Here is an 18,683-nt window from a genome sequence, read left to right as displayed (position 1 = left end):
ACCCTGGCACCAGTTTTGGTCCAATCAGCTTATGCCCTTTCACTTGAATCACCTTTCACTTCACTCAACGACCGCACGCTATCAAGCCATGTCATTTCCCACGCAAATTACGCTCTGCGAGGGTACCTACGAACCTGACCGGGGTCTGACCTTTCACTGAAAGGTCGTCGAGCAATAGTGGCTAGGGTTATATATCTCTTATATTTCCTTTTATTAGACCTTAGCTTTAAAGTATATCTCTTTTATATACCTTTACCTCTTACCCTTATGCTTAGCTTCTAAGCCTTATTATTATCTTAGCTATCTTATAGCTATTTTTATCTTTATTATCTTATCTCTTATTTATCCCTAGCTACCCTATACCTACCCTATAGCAAAATGCCCTCGCAGGTATGCCCTACCTGCCAAGGCAGCTATAGAGATATCTTAGAGCACATACGCAAAAAACACCCTGCCGAGACCTATACAAATCAGCAGCTGCAGCCCCTTGGCTTAGTCAGCTGCCCTTATTGCGCTACAGCCTGCCGAGGCTCCCACGGCATCAAGACCCATAGTGCTAAGATCCACGGCATAGAAGGTAAAGCCCATATTTCTACCTTACCTAGGCCAAGGACCTATATAGCTACTAGGGCCACTAGTGCCTCTAGGGCCTCTTTAGCTTCTTCTATTAGTCCCACTAGTCCTAATCAGGCTAGCCCGGGCTTAGTCAGCTATAGAGGCCTTATAAGAAGAAAGAGACCAGCAAGAACCCCTTCTCCACAGCTACAAAGACCTACAAGGCGGCAAAGGCAGCTACAGCCTAGCCCTACCCTAGAGGAGCCACCTTTAGAGGGGCCTACCCTAGAGGAGCCTACCCTAGAGGAGCCTACCCTAGACCGACTAAGCTCTAGGGAAAGCTATAGGTCTTTTTCTAGCTATGAGGAAAGGGGAAGACCCTCTAGCCCTAGGTCTCCTAATGTTTCTAGGCCCTCTAGCCAGGGAATAACTCTAGAGCCTCTAGAAGAACCTACCCTAGAGCCCCTAGAGCCCCTAGAGGAGCCTACCCTAGAGGGATCTAAGGAACCTATAGAGGCTGCCAAGCTTGAAGAGCCTGCAGAGGCTACCGAGCTTGAGGAGCCTACCCTAGAGGGACCTACCCTAGAGGGACCTACCCTAGAGGAACCTACCCTAGAGCAGCTACACAACCAAGCTATAGCCCCAATCCTAGCCAAGGCATCAATGCAGAAGCTGCTAGCTTTTGCAAAGATCCCTATACCAGAGAAAAGGCTACATGCAAAGCAAGCTGCTATTTTCACAGCTACAGCCCATAAAGCTGCAGCTACCTTCTTAAAGAGGCCTACGGAAAAGGCCCTATTGCACTTCCTTATCTTACCTAGGCTACTAGGGTTAGGGTTACAGGAAGGAGGCCTAGCTACCCTTCTTAGGTCCTTCCCTTCTAACCTTCCTACCCTAGAAAGCCTAGAGTGCCTTAAGCAGCCCCCCAAGGCAGCTAGACCTTCTATAGCTCCTAGCCCAGCCCAAAGGGCAGCTAAGCTACTAGAAAGAGGCTACCTAGGCCGGGCCGCTAGGGCTCTTATTGATCCGACCCCTATAGCACCTAATTCAACGGAAAATAGGGCTAGGCTGCTAGAAAAGCACCCTATTGGATCAAAAGACCCCTTCCAAGGCAAGACCCGCCCAAGGGCCGGCCAACCAATTACATCAGAGATAATTATAGCAGCTATAGCCTCTATAGGCAAGGAAAAGGCCCCCGGCCTTAGCGGCTGGACTAGGCCTCTCCTAGACCTAGTAACTAGGAAAGATTCCCCTGTGATAGCTTTCCTTAGGCTGCTAGCTGATATGATTCGCCAAGGCACGGCCCCTGGGGCTCACTTATTATGCGCTAGCCGCCTAATAGGGCTTGAAAAGCCCGATGGAGGAGTTAGACCTATAGCTATAGGAGACCTGATCTATAGGGTAGCTATGAAGGCGATCCTAATGACCTCCTATCGGCCAAATATGCTCTTACCCTTCCAGCTAGGCGTGAATAGCCCAGGCGGGGTTGAACCCGCTATTTTTCTTCTCTATGAGGCTATTATAGGCCTAAATAAGGCTAATTTCCAGCAGCTAGCCTCTATAGACCTTGCTAATGCCTTTAACTCAGTAGATAGGGCTTCTATAGCTGCCTCAGTAGCTATATATGCCCCTACCTTCTATAAGGCAGCAGCTTGGGCCTATAATGACCCTTCTATCTTAGTTACGGAAGATGGGTCAGCTATAGCCTCAGCCAAGGGTGTAAGGCAAGGTGACCCTCTCGGACCTCTTCTTTTTTCCCTTGCCTTTCGACCTACCCTAGAGGCCCTAGCTAGGAAGTTACCTAAGGCAACCTTAGTAGCTTATCTAGATGACCTCTATATTCTTAATAAGGCTCCGCAAGGCACCCTAGAGGCAGCTAAGGAGGTCTTAGAAGGCTCTCCTTTTAGCCTTAACCTAGCTAAAAGCAAGGAAAAGGCTATAGAAGACCTTAAGCTAGAAGGCCTAAAAGCCTTAGGCACCTATATAGGCCCTATCCGGCCCAGAAGAGCCTTTTTGCAGGATAAGCTAGCTACCCTACAGGAAGCCCTAGAGGCCCTGCAAGACCTCCCTAAGCAGCACTCTTTGCTTCTTCTTAGAGGCAGTATCCAGCTTCTTCTAAGGCACCTTCAGAGGCAGCTAGACCCAACTGGGCTAGAAGACCTCTGGGAAGAAGCTGATACCCTTATAAGGGAAGCTATCTTAGCCCTAGTGGCTAGAAGCCCTAGTGAGTGCCCGAAGGAGCCTAATCCGAGCCTTATAGCCCTTCCAGTCAGAGAGGGAGGCCTAGGAATACCCTTACACAAAGACCTAACTCACGAGCTATTCCTAGCAGCTAAGGAGGCCTCGCAGCCTACCCTAGACCTCATCCGGAAGCCCCTAGCCCCTTCTAGCCCTAGCGGCAGCCCAGGCCCTAGGCTAGGAAAAACAGCACAACAGGTGCTAAAAGATGCAAATAAGGCTAGGCTAGCAGGCTTCCTAGAGGGCCTCCCCTCTAGCTATAGGCACGCTAGGCTAGAAAATGCTAGCTATCTCGGCCGTAAGTGGCTTGGAGTCTTGCCTACCCAAAAAGCCCTATCTTTTACAGACTCTGAGATCACTGAAGCCCTCCGAAGCCGGCTTTTCTACCCAATCAAGCCAATTAGCCTACCCTGTAGCTCTTGTGGAGCTATAGCTGCCTTAGGCCATCAGGATACCTGCAAGGGTGCTAATAGAAGGTGGATTGCAAGGCATGACGCTATAACTAGGGCCTTTATGAGAGCCCTAAGTAGCCAGCCTACCCTAGAGGTCGAGAAAGAACCTCTAGTCCACCCAGAAACCAGCCTAAGGGCCGACTTCGCAGTTACCCTAGGAAATAGCCGCTATTACTATGATATCCAAATCGTAGCTATTTCAAAGGATTCTGCCAAGGAAGACCCTTATAGCACCTTAAGAGAGGCTGCCGAAGAAAAACGCAGAAAATATAGGTCTCTCGGGGCCTTTTTTCAGCCTCTTATCTTCTCAGCAGGCGGCCTTATGGACCTAGAGACAGCTAAAACCTATCAGAAGCTCCAGGACCTTATTGGCCCCCTTGCGGCTAACCAGCTAGACTCCTCTATTAGCCTTGCTCTTATGAGGACTAGGGCTACTTCTGCGGCTTCTATAGCCCGAGATACCCCTAGTAACCTAGCTAGGTCGATTTAGAATACCTCTAGAAGGTCTTCTTAAGGCTATTTCTATCTCTTATCTCCTATCTCTTATCTCTTATCTCTTATTTATTATCTCTTATTTCTTATCTCTTTTTTCTCTTTCTTAGTTATATCTCTTTTTTCTAGTTATATCTCTTTTTCTTAGTTATATCTCTCTTTCTTAGCTATATCTCTTATATCTCTTTTATACTCTTATTCTCCCTTTTCTTATCTCTTTATATTTTTAGAAAAATCTCCTCCCTTTAGTCTATAAGCTATATCTTTAGCTAGAAGAAACCCTCTAGGCAAAATAGCTTAGATAGTAAATACTAACCCCAACCATAACCCTAGTATAATCTAAAACCTATGCGGCTAAAAGGTATCTTTTAAATACGTATTAAGCTAGCAGCGAGATATATATAGCATTCAGTCAATTATAGCTCTTGCCCTATTAAACATAAGGTCTAGGCCCTAGAGAATAATCCGCAGCTAAGCTTCGGTCTCGGCAGAGCTCTACAAGGGGGATCCCTAGTATTAACTAAGTAAATAACTCTTACCTCCCAAGAGCTTAGGTTACCTAGCTACGGCGGCAATAATATTAAGCGATCTATTACGAAATAGCTCTAGCCAGCGCATATGCTATAGCCACGGAGTTATCTCGCTTTATTTAGTAGACTTAATATTATAATTAGTCTAGGTGCTTTAAAACGGCCTTTTTATTATAATATAAGGAACCTTGAACCGCAACTTCTAGGAGTCTATAGGTAAATAGAGCAATAATAGAAGCAGAACCTTCTAAGAGAGCAAAGTCAGCACTTTTTAATGGGTTAATATCTAGTAGCCGCGAACCATACGCATCAATACATCTAGCCCGTTTAAGTATATTAAATTTAACTTAAACTCTATAGTATCTAAGTCATTATGCCATGAGATTCATAAGGGAAAGTTAAGGAGCTAACTAATTAAATAACCATAGCCCCACTTTAACTTAAAATTAGATTAAGAGTATCATATTAAGAGCTTTCCTTTAGGTAAAAGAGGATTATAGAGAATTTATAGGGATTTTTAGCTAATAAAAGCGCGAAGCGTCTACTTTTAGTAAAAGTGGGAGGATTAATAGGGATATAGAAGTCCGCCAGAATCTGCAATATTCGTTCCTGCAGCGGCCCAAACAGCAGCGGGACTCTAACCTCCGGCCTATTAGCCCCCATCCCCAGTTGAGGCCGTGACGCAGAAGTAATAGATAGCCGACCGGGGAGTAGTGAAGAAGGTCTGTATGTGGACGCTAGACCAGAGCCCTAAGCGGTGTCCTATGTCCTTCGTTCCGTGAACCTGATTGTGATATACCTTCAGGCACTTCCAGCTTCTAGTGAGGAATCCACATTGCGTACATGCGAAGCCGGTGTGTAAAGGTAGGCCCTCAATGGCTGGGATCGGGTTCAGTGGGCTATGTGGGAAATCATCCTTGGATAGTCCCTGTAGTTCGAGCCCGGCGTAGCGAGCGGAGATGACATGCCGGGTCTTAGCGCTGATATGGGCATGCTGAGTCTTTAAGTGACTGTCGAGGTTTGATATAGTATAGCTATGAGTCTTGCAGACTAGACATCGGTATGCTGGGTAGTGAAGCAGCTCGTCGGCTATGGCCTCAACCCAGTAGTCTGCGTCGAGTGCTAGGCCTGGGCCCGTAGTTAAGCCCTGGTTAGACCGCGGCCATTGACTCGAGGTACCATTGTGTGCCGGATCCATTGGGTTAGTAGCTTCCTATGTAGCTATACTCGGGCTAAGGGATGGGCCTATGTTGACTGAGTCGGCGTAGCTTCTAGAATAATCGGTTAGGGTTAAATCGGCCACTCTGTTGCGCTTTGAAGCGATTCTAAGTGCTTTAGTGGAATATGCGGAGCGTAGGCGCCTTCTTAGGTTAATTGCTCGCTGGCCCGTAGTATTTATCTCACCTAAGACGATAGCATCACCATTATATCTATCCCCCAGCCGCAGGAACTTATACTACCTTTTCGAGATATATAGATATAACTATAAGAGAGCGGGTTAGAGCTAATTTAGAAATATACTATCGAGTCTATATATAATTAACCTCTATAGTTATATATGACCGCTCTGCTATGCATATGCTATATCTACGTCCCTATAGGCGGTATAACTACTATACCGGTCGAAGCTTTCTAAAATGCCCCGAAGGTATCTCTTAGTAATAGCTATAGAGAGTTACTAATATAGCTAGACTCTAATACTAATAGAAATACTAGGGGTAACTTAGCTAAGCCGCTAAAGCTCTTTAGTTAATACCGCGGTGGTCTATATAGACTTCGGTCTAGTAAGAGTAAATAGTAATAAAGTAGTAGCATAGCTCGCGAAATAGACCCGTAGAAGTATATATATTAATAGCTAAATATAAATAAGATATTAATATATAATATCTATAATTATATTAGGCAAGAAATAGATAATATAAAATTCATTATTAATAGATATTTAGGTCTTATAATACCTTATAATTAAATAAAGCCGCCTACTATATAGGTAAATGCCATAGAGCTATAAAGCTATATTACTATATTAAATAGTTAAAAGCTCTATTGCCTATGTATATTATCCCGACGATAAGTAATATAATAATAAGATTATCTAGAGGAGATTATTATATATATTAATATAGCTATATACTACTTTCTTATCCTAGGAATTATATTTATTTTCCCTAACTAAAGTAAGTTAATTAATAAGTAAGAGATAGGCCTTTATAAGGAGCTCTAAATAAGTACTTATTATCTTATTAACTAAGTTAGAAATAAAAGAATACCTAGCCGTAGCTATTAATAATTAGTCCCATAGTATTTTAAGATCATAATTTAGGGGCACCTAATTATATATTAATTACTTACATTAGCGGGTTATTACCTAGATTACGCTATAGGTTAGGGTCTAAAACCTATCTATAGTAACTTAAAAGTACCTATCTTATAATATCTCCTTATTATTATTACTTTATTTAAATTAAATTATTAGGCCCTTTAATTAATATAGGGACTAATTATAGGCGGCAAGACTAATAAACTCCCTAAGTAGCGATAATATCTTATTATATATCTTATTTTTATAGATATTATTTAATATATCTAGTTACTTAAACTAAGGCCTTTATAATAAACTAATATAATTATATAAGAATCTAAGTAGTATAGATTCTATAATAAGAAGCTAAGTATAATAGATAAGGCTAGAGAAGATACTAGTGAATTAAGCTAGGTAGAGAAAGTTAGCCCCTATAAGTAATATAAGTCTATATATAGCACTAAAATAGATAAGCATTATTAACTTTGAGTTTCTATCTATAAAATCCTTAGTCGCTATAAATAGGTAGAATTATAAGACTAGGTTAGCCTTAGGGTCTTATAGTAGTAGTGGTAGTAGTAGTTGTATAAAATGTGTATTGGGGTCTTTGTCCTTGCTATTATTTCCCTCCTCCTCCTCCTCTTCCTCCTCCTCTTCCTTTTCCTCCTCCTCTTCCTTTTCCTCTTCCTCTTCCTCTTTCTCTTTCTCTTCCTCTTCCTCTTTCTCTTCCTCTTCCTCCTCCTCCTCGTCAAGTAAGAACATATTCTCGAAACTATCATAGTATTCCTATGCAGGATTATCCCATAAGGTCTCTAACGCTATCCTCTAAGGCTTAGAGAGCATTTATTAATATAAATGCCTAGTTAGTATTAGGGGTAAACGCTAAAGTTAAAACTAAAAGCATAGATACTTTTTAAGTAATTAATAATATCTTTATTTTATATTAGGCTTAATAACTAGCTTAAATAGGCATTTATAGGGTTAGTTAGGATATATACCGCAAAGCTATCGCCGAAGAGAAATATTAGTATACTTAATAGTATCGTTAGAGCATTTAAATAGATAGTTAAAGGCAATTATTATCTAGGTTAGCTTATATTCATCCTCTTAACTACTTATTAGAGCCTTATTCTTATAATTAATAAGCTATAGCGGCCCTAAGTTTTCTTTAGGAGGGCATTAAGCTATCGCGACGATTAGGTCTCATCGCGTATTATAAAAAGTCTCCTTCTAGCTAATTCGCTATATCTAATTTATTATAAGGGCTAGGTTAATTACGCTTATTATCTAGCTAGTAGGTTACGGCGGACTACTCTATGCTTATTAAGAGAGATATTACTACTTTTTAATAAAGAGTTCCTTAGCGAATATCTATATAGCTTTTAGCGCCTAGTATATAGTAATAGGCATATATAGTCCCTAGGGCTAACCGCAGTATAGATAAACCGTCTAGGAATACCTAATATTACTTATAGTCTAGGCCTAGAAGCTAAGTTAGTCTAGGATATAGTCTTATAGCTAGTAACTCTTAGGGAAGCTATATCCTTTACTATGCTAGATATCCTAAGAGTAGACTTTCTTTAAATACCAAGAGAGAAGCTTAAGGCTAGTTAATTAGAGCCTATAATACCTATAGGTAGCGCCCTGCTAGATGCAGAGGTAAGGGTAAGGTAAAGAGCTATTTAACCGCACTGGTAATATATTTAGATCTAGAAGGCGAAGGGTTTAAATAAATAGGCTAAGCCCTTAATGAGCTAGCTTAGAGATACTATGCCGCTCTCTAAGGTGCCGCGAGATATAATCTCTATTAGCCTTAAGGGTAAACTTATATTAAATATATAGGATTACTAGTTTTAGCTAATTAAGGTAAAGTCTAAGGCGGTTAAGCTATTTAATTATTATTTATTTTAGCGAAGAAGATAATTAATTAAGAAGAGAATTATTACTTAATATTAGGCTATTTAAGAAAGAGGGCTCTCTTTTCTCTTTAATTTACCTCTTATAAAGAGAAAAGGGAAAGGCATAAATAGGGATCCCTTACTCCCTTGCGGGGTTTACTTAATTACTGCGATAGCTTCTATGCCTACTCTAGACTTAAATAAAATAATAATTAGCTATATTAGTATCACTAAGGAAAACGGGCCTTATTCCTAGATAATCCCTGATAATTTAGGGAAATAAGCTAGATTTTAGGAATGGGCCCTATTCCCGAGGTGGTAGTAGATAAGGATAGTTAGGGATAGGTAATTAGCGCAGAAGCGGGAATAGGGCGCGTTCCTGACTTGAATACTTGGTAGGGTTTACATGTTTCCCTTCTCTAGCAGATTTCGAAACATATAGAAACCTCCAAGCCTTCTTTGTACTTCTTGACCCGCTCTCCGCCCATGAGCGTTTTAACATAGCTCTCTCCAATAAGGCTCCAGGATTGGCCCCTCCAGGATTGACCCTCCGGCCTCATAATGAAGGGGACTGATCCACCGAAGAGGATGCATAAGTGATCGCCTTCTCTCATAGCCGCTGGACCCAGACCCAATCTGCCATCTTCTGTGAGAAACAACCGGCGACCGTTGCAAGCACTTTGGGCTGCTTCTACGAAACGCCAGGCATCTCCGCCGTCGGCCAGACAGCTATAAGCTTGACGGAGCATGTTGTCTTGTTCGCCGATGCTTTCTTTGAAATATTCTTGGTCATCGGTCTCGGTATGATCGACGTCATGTTGTACGGAACGAGGAAAAAGTTCGAAGTCCTGCTGTTCATTATCTGTGGCGAGCATTGGCCGTTGCAGCCGCAGAGTTCGAGTGGAAAATCCCGCGTTCATGGCGGCTTTCTGGGCCCTATCCTCTGTCGAAGTAGCCCCGCTTGTAGTAGTTTCCGAGCCTGGTTCAAGCGACGTCGTAGATGTTGGTATATTGAATCTCGAGACGACCCATGAAGCGAAATCTGAAACATGGGTTCCCTCATTCTCCACCAAAAGCCCATACCAATCTTTCCCAGCTGTGAGAGTGTACGCTAGAAGAGCTATATCTTCCGAAGCCTGGAGCGCAGGCAAGCCACGACGGTTGCATACCGAGGCGTTTTCGACCATTTGGAAGTCAGTATTCTTCATAACTTCGAGGACCTTTATCACCTTTCCAGAGTCCAAACCTCCAACCCTCAGGCTGCGATCACACGACAAATATCGAGACATTGGAACGTCCCCATCTGCTTTGTGGCAACGTGCACTATCGCCGCTAAGCAGTGATTTGGTGAAGACTGTTGTGTTCCACCTGGGTACCCAGGACTCCTGTGATGGACAAAAATCTGGGCCGTGTTGAACGCTTGAGAGCAAAGAAAGATTCCTCTCAGCCTCAATGATCCCAAGCGCCGCTGCTCTGTAGACATGCTGAATATCCAGGTGGTAATTCGGCTCGATAAATGGTCTACCAGTACAAGGCAGCCCCAACAGGCCATACACTCGGTCTCGGGGTTCGGAAGTGTCATATTGTTGTGTCATCGTGAGAAGGCGAAGGAAGCTCAAGGACACGGGTTTGAAGATCCTCTCTGAGGCGGTCGATATTCGGTACATAAAATAGGTGTTGAATATACCCGGCATGAAACAATGCTGAAAGACGTTGGAGTTATTGAGTCGAATATATGCGGCAGCAAGCCCGACCCATTCCCACTCGATTTCAGAGTCACCCCACATCAAACAAGCTGTCGCGGATAGAGCAATCTCTTGAATAACCCATACCCTCCAAAACCAGTTCAATTCGAAAAGACTTTGCAGTAGCAGCCATCGTGGAGAATCCACTTCTGGCAGCACGTTCGGGACTGGTACTGGTTGGAGGCTGTCGGAAGAGTTGAAAGAGGCTTTAGCAGATTTAAAGAAGAAATTTGCCACCTCACAGATGAGATAAAAGGCTGCATTCGGCGTACTCGTATCATTTTCCCCTAGCCAAACAAGGACGCGGGTTGCCGTCTTGTATACCCGACTCATTAATTGAACTTGGCTCCTCTTCTCATCGTCGTCGGATTGATTGATACATAACTGATCAACCCAGATGAGCCTTGGGCGGTCCGGAAGACGGATTCTCTCAAGAGCATGAAAGAGGTTGGTAGTGGTAGGAATATTTTCGTTATCCAGCGTGACTTTATGGAGAAACTCTTTGTGACCCCAGGCATATGAGAGTGCTTCATAAGGCTGCGGGTAGCTGAGTTGGGTGACATGAATCTGTGCAGCAACAGGCATGTTCCCCGTTCCTGGAAGTATCTCGATCAGGCGTATCGAGTCTTTGGAGGGTAGAGGGCAATTCACACCTAAACCAGAAAGTGGGGGAACATCCAGGTATGTGGGTGGAAAGGAAACCCGCTGAGAACCGAGTGTGTCGAGGGAGAAGCCCACATTACTCCGGTCGGAGAAATGCATAGCTACGTCGCGGTGCACTAAATATGCTTAATGAGCTTCCATGAGTCTGGGATTTCGCCTTTTTCCTGACCTATGAACTTGTCCTTCCAAGAACCATGCCTGCCAGGGCTCACGCGCGCATTCGGCGCGCCTTGCGTGGCGCGATCCCCGCCATCCTGGAACTCCCCAAGTGCGGAAACCTTCAAGTCGTCGGAAACGTCGCTGCCGTAGTCATTTGAGGCGTCCTCGTCGCGGTTGGAGAGGTTCTCGTGGGCGTATTTGCGCAGACTTTGTGGCGAGTGACATGATTCGTCCATTTGATAAAATTATGTGAAGCTATGAAGATTAAAGGAGCAGGTTAAGTTCCTGACAACACATCGCAAACCCAATTAGGTTTGATGAGATGCGATGAACTTCTATTGCGGAGAAAATTTATGTTGAAATTAAGAATGCCGCGGAAGGGGGATGGTGACGTATTGGTATGATCTTTGACGATATTGTGACCGCCCTTACTAATATTGCTTCACTGGGAGGGCAGAAGTAGAAGTCGAACAGCGAGCGCAACCCTTTCTTATATAACTTGACGCCGGTACCCTCAAGTCCCGTCCGTCATCGAGTTGTTGCCTAACGCCGGGACCCAAGGTGGGTTGGTGGAAGGCAGCATTGCAGAGTACAACCAATAAGGTCGTGCCAACAGGGCGACATGCGTGCATTGTGAAAACGCTTCAATATCTCGCACGGTGGTGCGTGTCTTGTTGACCTGCATCGAGACTCTCCAGGACACCCAATTGTCTCCACCTGCCAAGAGGTGCAACCCTGTCTCAGCAACACCCACTAACGAAGCATTAATGTAAGAACAAGTTAGAAGAAATTCCTAGAACTTCTCCTTAACTAGAGCCTTATTAGATATGAAATGTAGGTCTAAAATAACCTGCTTTTCTAGTTTAGTATATTTACAAAGGTTAAAGTTTCTAAGAATTTTTTCCCCTAATTAAGTAGATTATAAGCTTGTAAACTTATTTATGAATTTTTATTTATTTTAAGCTTAAGCAAACTATTGTATAGTTTTTGTAAATGTATAGTATAAAAGGCTAAAAAAATATTAATGATAAAGGAGGTAAAGGATATAGAGTAGGTAATATTGATTGGAAGTAAATAGGTAGGAGAATTAGGTCTAAAAAAGATCTAATTAGCTAGATAAGAAAGTATAGAGATAAAACTGAGTTTTATAGATAAGATAAGCTAAAAAAGAGCTTTTAATTAGTGGTCTTTTTATATTGATTAAGTAGCTAATAATTAAGATTAATATATGTAATAATGTACTTTATTAGTGAAAGGATTAAATCAGTAAGTAGATCAGTTATATTTATATCTTAAATTGTGATTTTAGAAAAATTATTAAAAATCCAAACTATAGCAAAAATAGCTAAAGATTTAAAATTAACTTAATTAAGTAAGAAATTATATTAAAAAATTTTCCTAAATTTTGTTTACTTTTATTTATGGAGTTATTATAAAAAAGCTTATTTATACTATATATTTTCTAAAATTTATATATAAAATGATTAATAAATTAAATTAAAATTGAAAAAAAGTAATATCTAATAACTTTCACTATATAAACCTTAAAATAAATTTTTTTAAATTTTTATTAAATATATAGCTAGTTTTAGAAAATCTAATATTTTTACTTTTAGCTGTACAGTATGAGTGACCCACTTCCTAATTTGATCCACTTGCTAATGTTTGTATGTTAAGCTTATAATGTACATAATAAGCTTGCATGACAAACAAGCTTTGTATGATAGTTATACTGTATAGCTAAATGGGTAAACTATAAATTTTCTAAAATGCACTATATAATTATTAAAAATCTAAAAAAAATTATTTTTAAGTATTTAATTAAAAAGAAAACTATATAGTATTTTTTTATAGACTTTAAAAAATCTTCTTTATATAGAAATAGTAATTTATATAGTATGAATAAAGTTTTCTTAAATAAGCTTATAAATAAATTTTAAATAAATTTAAAAAAAGTTTTCTTAATATAAATTATGTAATAGATATTATATTAAAGTTTGACCTATTTTAGGTATAACTTGAATTTTCTAGAATTTTATTTAAAAATTATAATTTAAAGTATAAATACTAATAAATTATAAAGTGTCATACAAGCTTGTTTATCATGTAAGCTTATCATATATATTATCTTAGCATATATAACAGGCTTATATTACAGACATGTATTACATTTAAGATTTATACTTTAAATTATAATTTTTAAAGAAATTTATTAAAACTAAATCTAAGTCTAAAATAGCTAAAAACTTATAAAAGCTCTTTATTATAAAGAGAATATTTCTATTTATTCTTATTACAAGCTTGGTCCCCCTGTAAGCGATAGGCTTCATATGCAGCTGAAGCACCTACTGTAATTGCTACAATAGTAATTATAGCCTAATTTTTTGCTCTGTAGTATGACAGCTAAGGTGCACTATTACAATTTTATATTAGTCTAATTAGGCTAGTATAGAATGGATTAAGAAAGGACTAGAGGTCTCTCAGCCTCTTAGGAGTAAGAAGAAAGACAATAAGACTGGAAGGAATTTTTTCCAGTCTCAGACCTAAGATTAAAATAGTAGTACGTTTTAAAACTTCACTATGTATTAACTTGGCTAATCCTTATCTACTTTAACTATGCTATATATGGCTAGAAAGCTTGGAATTAGAGCTTTCTAATGGTATAGCTTTCAACTGAGTTGAACCAGTTTTAGCCTGGTTTTTTTCTATATTAAGAAACCTACTCTTATAGTATTAAAGACTTTTATAAGAAAGGTCTTTTATATAAATAATTCTAGGAAATTCAGCTTATAAGATATAAGTCTGATAATTTGCTACCCTATAATATATTATTGGCGCTTTTTGATGGTATGCTTACCTAAGCTATAACTGCTTAGATAAGCCAGATATCGAGGAGTTACATAAACTTCCCTTCTAGGCAATTCCGGCCATATAGGGTAAGTCACGTGACCCGGACTTAGGGCTTTATCTAAAGCCCGATAACTCCATTAAAGCTGGCCTTCCTATATGGGTATTTCCTATCCGGTTTCTAATATCTGAAATATAAAATCCTATAAGTTTTATCTTCTTTATGCCATAACCCGGCTATTTCTTATCCGATTTATGTATACCCTATACGGTTAGAAAGCCTCGGAATAGGAATTTCTGACGGTATAGCTTTTGCCCGAATCGGACTAATAGATCCCGAGCAATTGGTTATAAAAGAATAGCTTTCTCTTAGAATAGTTTTCCTTCCTCAGATCTTCACAGACATAACCAATATAAGCCATAAGACTACCAATCAGAAGCTGGCCTTCTACCCTATACTCCTATCTATTTTGTAACCCACTTTTATTATCTTATGATCCCTTACCTAGCCAATCAGCTTTTTATAAAGACTGATTCTACTGCCTATTCACCTCCTATTTCTATCACCTACCCTATAGTCTTTGAAGACTATATAGTCTCTATTTTTCAGTCTTTTACATATAGCTAGAATGGAAAAAAATCTCAATTATTGGTTACTCAATTACAATAATAAAAATACTAATTAAAAGCCATTTTTTATTTTACTTTTTTATTAGATTTCTTTTTTCTTATCTTTTCTTTATGCTAGCTTATTTAGCTAATCAGGTCTTTTTTTATTCTAATTCCACTGCCTATTTACCTCATCAATATAACCTACCTTATACTATTCTCTACTTTTATAGCTAACTTTTGCAAAGATCTTATAAAACTTGAATATAAGTTAATTATATAATAAATTATATAATAGAATTTTATTTAATTTTATTTATAATTTTTTTATAAAGTTATTAAGAAAAAGCTTCTTTATACTGTTTTTTTTATATTTTTTAATAAATAAACTAAATAAAATTTCTAAAAGTCTACCTACTATATAGCTAATTTTAAAAATTCTAATATAGCTATTTTTAGCTATACAGTATAGTAATTGACTCAATTGTGTAATTGACTCACTTATTAAGTATGTTATATATATTATATCAGCATGTATTCTATTCAATTTACAGCTTAAAGCTGACTTTTTAAAAAGTGCTTAAAAATTAATATTAAGCTAAAAATAGTTAAGACTTTTAAAATAAGCTTATTAGCTAGAAATATATATAAAAAATAATTTCTGAAATTTTTAACTTTTAGAAATATAGATAAATAAGAAAAGTAAGCTCTCTTAATACTCACTTTACCTACCTACCTAGGTTCTAGTTATATAGAATTTTCAAGTATTATTTTCTATATATAATTTATTCTAATTATCTTAAGATCTAACTTATAGCTATTTTAAGCTTAGTTTAAAACTTTAAAAGCCTTTTAAAAATTACTAGAATGTAAAATAGAAATAGAATATATAATTATCTAGAATATATACTTGTATAGGACATAAGCTTATTACATTCATTAATTAGTATTAATCTAGGAAGAAAACCTGTCTTAATATAAGAAAAAACTCTGCTAAAGTTAGCTCCATTTTCCTAAAAGCTATACTATTAGAAAGTCTAGATTTTGAGTTTTCTAACTATATAAAATATGGCTAACCAGATATAAATTAACTAAGTTAATACATAATTAACTATAGTAAAACTATATTAAATTTTTAAAATATAGTTAAAATCCAGAAGGTATTCCTTCCAGTTATACTAGCTAGTATCCCTATCCCTAAAGAAAGAAAAACTTATAGCTATATATAGGCTATCTTAAGCTAGCCTATTTAAGCTAATGTTCTCCATAAGGGAGTCAGTTACCTAAGTAACTCAGTCAGTAGGTATTTATACTTTAAATAGATGTTTTTTAAATAGCTTCTAAAAATTAAAACTAAGCTTAAAGTATCTAAAACTTTTAATAACTATAGGCTTATTAAAAATAGATCTCTATAAGAAAAGAATCTTAGAAATTATATTATTTTTTTTATAATTAAAAGTCCTAAAAAGCTTTAAAAAAAAATATAAAAAGACCCAGTATTTAAGGTTTCTAGAGCTCCTATAGGTAGAATTTCTAAGAATTATTTTTTAAAATGTACTTTATAAGCAAGTCGGATGCATAAGTGAGTTAGTTATTAGGTATTTATACCTTAAATCACAGTTTTTCAAAAAGCTTTTAAAAATCCAAACTAGGCTTAAGATAAGTAGAAAATTAAATATAGATAAATTACTATAAATAGTATATAGAAAGAAATTTTTAGAAATTTTATTATTTTTTTAAGAATTAAAATTCTTAAAACACTAAAAAAAAAAAAAAAAAAATATAAAAAGACCTACTTTTTAAGGTTTCTAGAGTTCCTAAAGGTTAGAATTTCTAAATATATATATATATATATCTCTTATCTTAAATAAGTTATATATAAAGTTTTAGCCATTTTAGGCCTAGTTTGGATTTTTAGTACCTTTTTAAAGATTGCAATTTAAGGTATAAATCTTACTGTCCGACTCGCTTGTGCGTCTGACTCGCTTATGAAGTACGTTATATTGAGTTGGGGGAAATAGGTGCTAAGCCGTTTTGGGCCATTGGGCAATTTCTTGTACGTAGAAAAGGAGTCAGAGGCCTTTGACCTTTGACCATCATCATCTTCTTCGCCAGTCAGGTTGAGAAAGGGGAGCTTTGGGCTTTCTTTTCCAGCGTGATTATCATTACTATCAATTGATCAGTTGCCCTTATTATTTTCTATGATATTGAGATCACGGGAAAGTGTGTGAAATCCCTCTTCGAAAAGTCACTGAAAGAAAGACGCGTCAGAAAATTTTGGCTGTGTGGTTGGTGTGTTCTGTTTCTCTAACAAAATATACCTTATACTAATTAAGCTATATTCAAAATTCCAGTCATTTTAAGCCTAGTTTAGATTTTTAATAGCTTTTTTAAAATCACAATTTAAGGTGTAAATGTTCATGACTGACTTACTTAGGTAACTGACTTACTTGTGAAATATATTAGTATAAGATAGGATATATTGAGTTGGGGCTCGGGCGAGCCTGTGAGTCACGTGCTTGATCACGTGACCATTTGATCAAAAGAGGCATCTTCTGCCGCAGCTCTTAGCTAGTCATCTTTTTCATCTTCTTTACCTTCTAATTTACCTCTTTTTCAACTGCTTATTAAGCAGCCCTCGCAGCCTTGATTGGCTATAGGTGGTCTGTGTATTGTGTTATTGTTCCTCCACAGTTAAAATATTCTCTTTAGTTAATAAAGATCTTTTATAATACTTTATTAAGGTGTACAAATAGCTGACTTACTCACTTATATGGTTCACTTACTTATTATTTATATAACTATTACTTTAAAATTAATAGTATCTTCTACTTTTTTATTATTATTTAACTATTCCATAAGCTTTTAATAAAGCAGCAAGTATATAATATATCTAAGTTTTAATAACTTATAACTGATATTCTTTTCCAACATATAGAAGGCAACATAATCAAGCAGCCCGATATTTTTTAGCCAGGCTATATGATTATCACCTATAGCATCTGCCATCGGTCATTAACATATGTGGTGTGGGAGTAACTTCCTACTCCCAGGCCATCACATGTCAGTAACATCCGCGTATCTACATTATGAAATTCCACACAGGAGTTTCGAGCGCGCAGTTCAAAGGCAGGTAATTCACCCTGCAGCCTCAAAGGCTATCCCTGTAGTTTGAAGCGACGGGTAAACTATAAAACAAGAAGACCAGTTATGGTTGGCTGAGCTACAAGCTGAGGCAAAGCATATCAGCCCACTTTGCGTTTAATGTGCCACCACCAGCTGGCAAACGCAATGTCACCGCTCAGAGTGACGCTTCGCTGAGCTTTAGCAAACCTTATGTCGCACTGAGCATGCTAAAAAAAATTCAATGGCCAGGTAAACGATAATGGGCAGCAGCGGTGTGTTGATTGATTGATACCTAAAGTGCGAGGTACTCCAGCCCTTTTTGCTGGTCAGCGTGGACCCCGTGGTAGCAGCCGCTACCACGGGGGTGCCGGATTCCCACAAGTAATAAATACTCCCTCATTGTAATTCCTAACCCCCACCGCTCTACTAACCGTGTCACCAACCACAACCCGTGACTATGGCAGGCGCCACTTCAGGTGCTGAAGGTATGACTCCGAACACTTGGAGAACAGTCGAAAAGACCTCCTGCTACTAACACAACACTGGAAACTGCAGGAAAGACACCACAGGATGGATAATCGATAATGCCCTCTAGGCTTAACCGCCAGACGTAATAAACTTTACAAATCTAGAGTTAACGGGATGGTTTTGGGAGATCGGGACGGTTAACGATGGTGACTGGGATAAAAATAGCCTTGGCTGCGCTGACATGCTGATCTTTGACAGTCAACTTAGACTTTAGGCCAAAACTCTATTAAGCCGTATACTTGTAACACCGGGCCGAATATTCCGCTTACAGGTGACGTCGGTGGATATATTGGCTGTGTCCCAGGAGCATGTGCATCAAGAAACGTTGAGCTTGCGTTGGACTGCACAAGTTAGATATCGTGAGGGATACCATCGTCGTAGGCAACTGATACAAACCCAGCCGCCAGGTGAACGTGACGGGGGCGAGCTGGGCTCCCCTCGCTGAATATTGAACGAATTATGACATCCAGCAGAAGACTCCTCGTGCAAACTCAGCTGCCCTAAGGGGCCGAAGGGGCTTACCTGGGACTGAGGTTGTC

The 18,683-nt window shown here is 38.7% G+C and overlaps 3 protein-coding genes across 3 annotated transcripts; 1 reads left to right on the top strand and 2 right to left on the bottom strand.

The window, feature by feature from the left end:
• Nucleotides 1-378: 378 nt before the first annotated feature.
• On the top strand, nt 379-3,735 carry MRS44_003964 (uncharacterized protein; the record flags this gene model as incomplete). Its single annotated transcript, XM_065623518.1, has 5 exons — nt 379-390; nt 763-902; nt 966-1,788; nt 2,017-3,091; nt 3,140-3,735. The coding sequence occupies 5 exons, from the start codon at nt 379-381 to the stop codon at nt 3,733-3,735; spliced, it is 2,646 nt and encodes an 881-aa protein (XP_065479590.1).
• A 3,392-nt stretch (nt 3,736-7,127) lies between these two features.
• MRS44_003963 (uncharacterized protein) lies at nt 7,128-7,331 on the bottom strand (the record flags this gene model as incomplete). Its single annotated transcript, XM_065623517.1, has 1 exon — nt 7,128-7,331. The coding sequence occupies one exon, from the start codon at nt 7,329-7,331 to the stop codon at nt 7,128-7,130; it is 204 nt and encodes a 67-aa protein (XP_065479589.1).
• Nucleotides 7,332-8,886: 1,555 nt separating this feature from the next.
• On the bottom strand, nt 8,887-11,270 carry MRS44_003962 (uncharacterized protein; the record flags this gene model as incomplete). The annotated part of the gene is made up of 2 exons (XM_065623516.1): nt 8,887-10,991; nt 11,045-11,270. The coding sequence occupies 2 exons, from the start codon at nt 11,268-11,270 to the stop codon at nt 8,887-8,889; spliced, it is 2,331 nt and encodes a 776-aa protein (XP_065479588.1).
• Nucleotides 11,271-18,683: the final 7,413 nt, after the last annotated feature.

This window comes from Fusarium solani (assembly GCF_023522795.1).
Source record: "Fusarium solani strain SB1 chromosome Unknown bctg00000001, whole genome shotgun sequence".
NCBI lineage: Eukaryota > Fungi > Ascomycota > Sordariomycetes > Hypocreales > Nectriaceae > Fusarium > Fusarium solani.
Note: the sequence above shows the minus strand (reverse complement) of the source record. Positions and strands in the feature narration are given on the sequence as shown.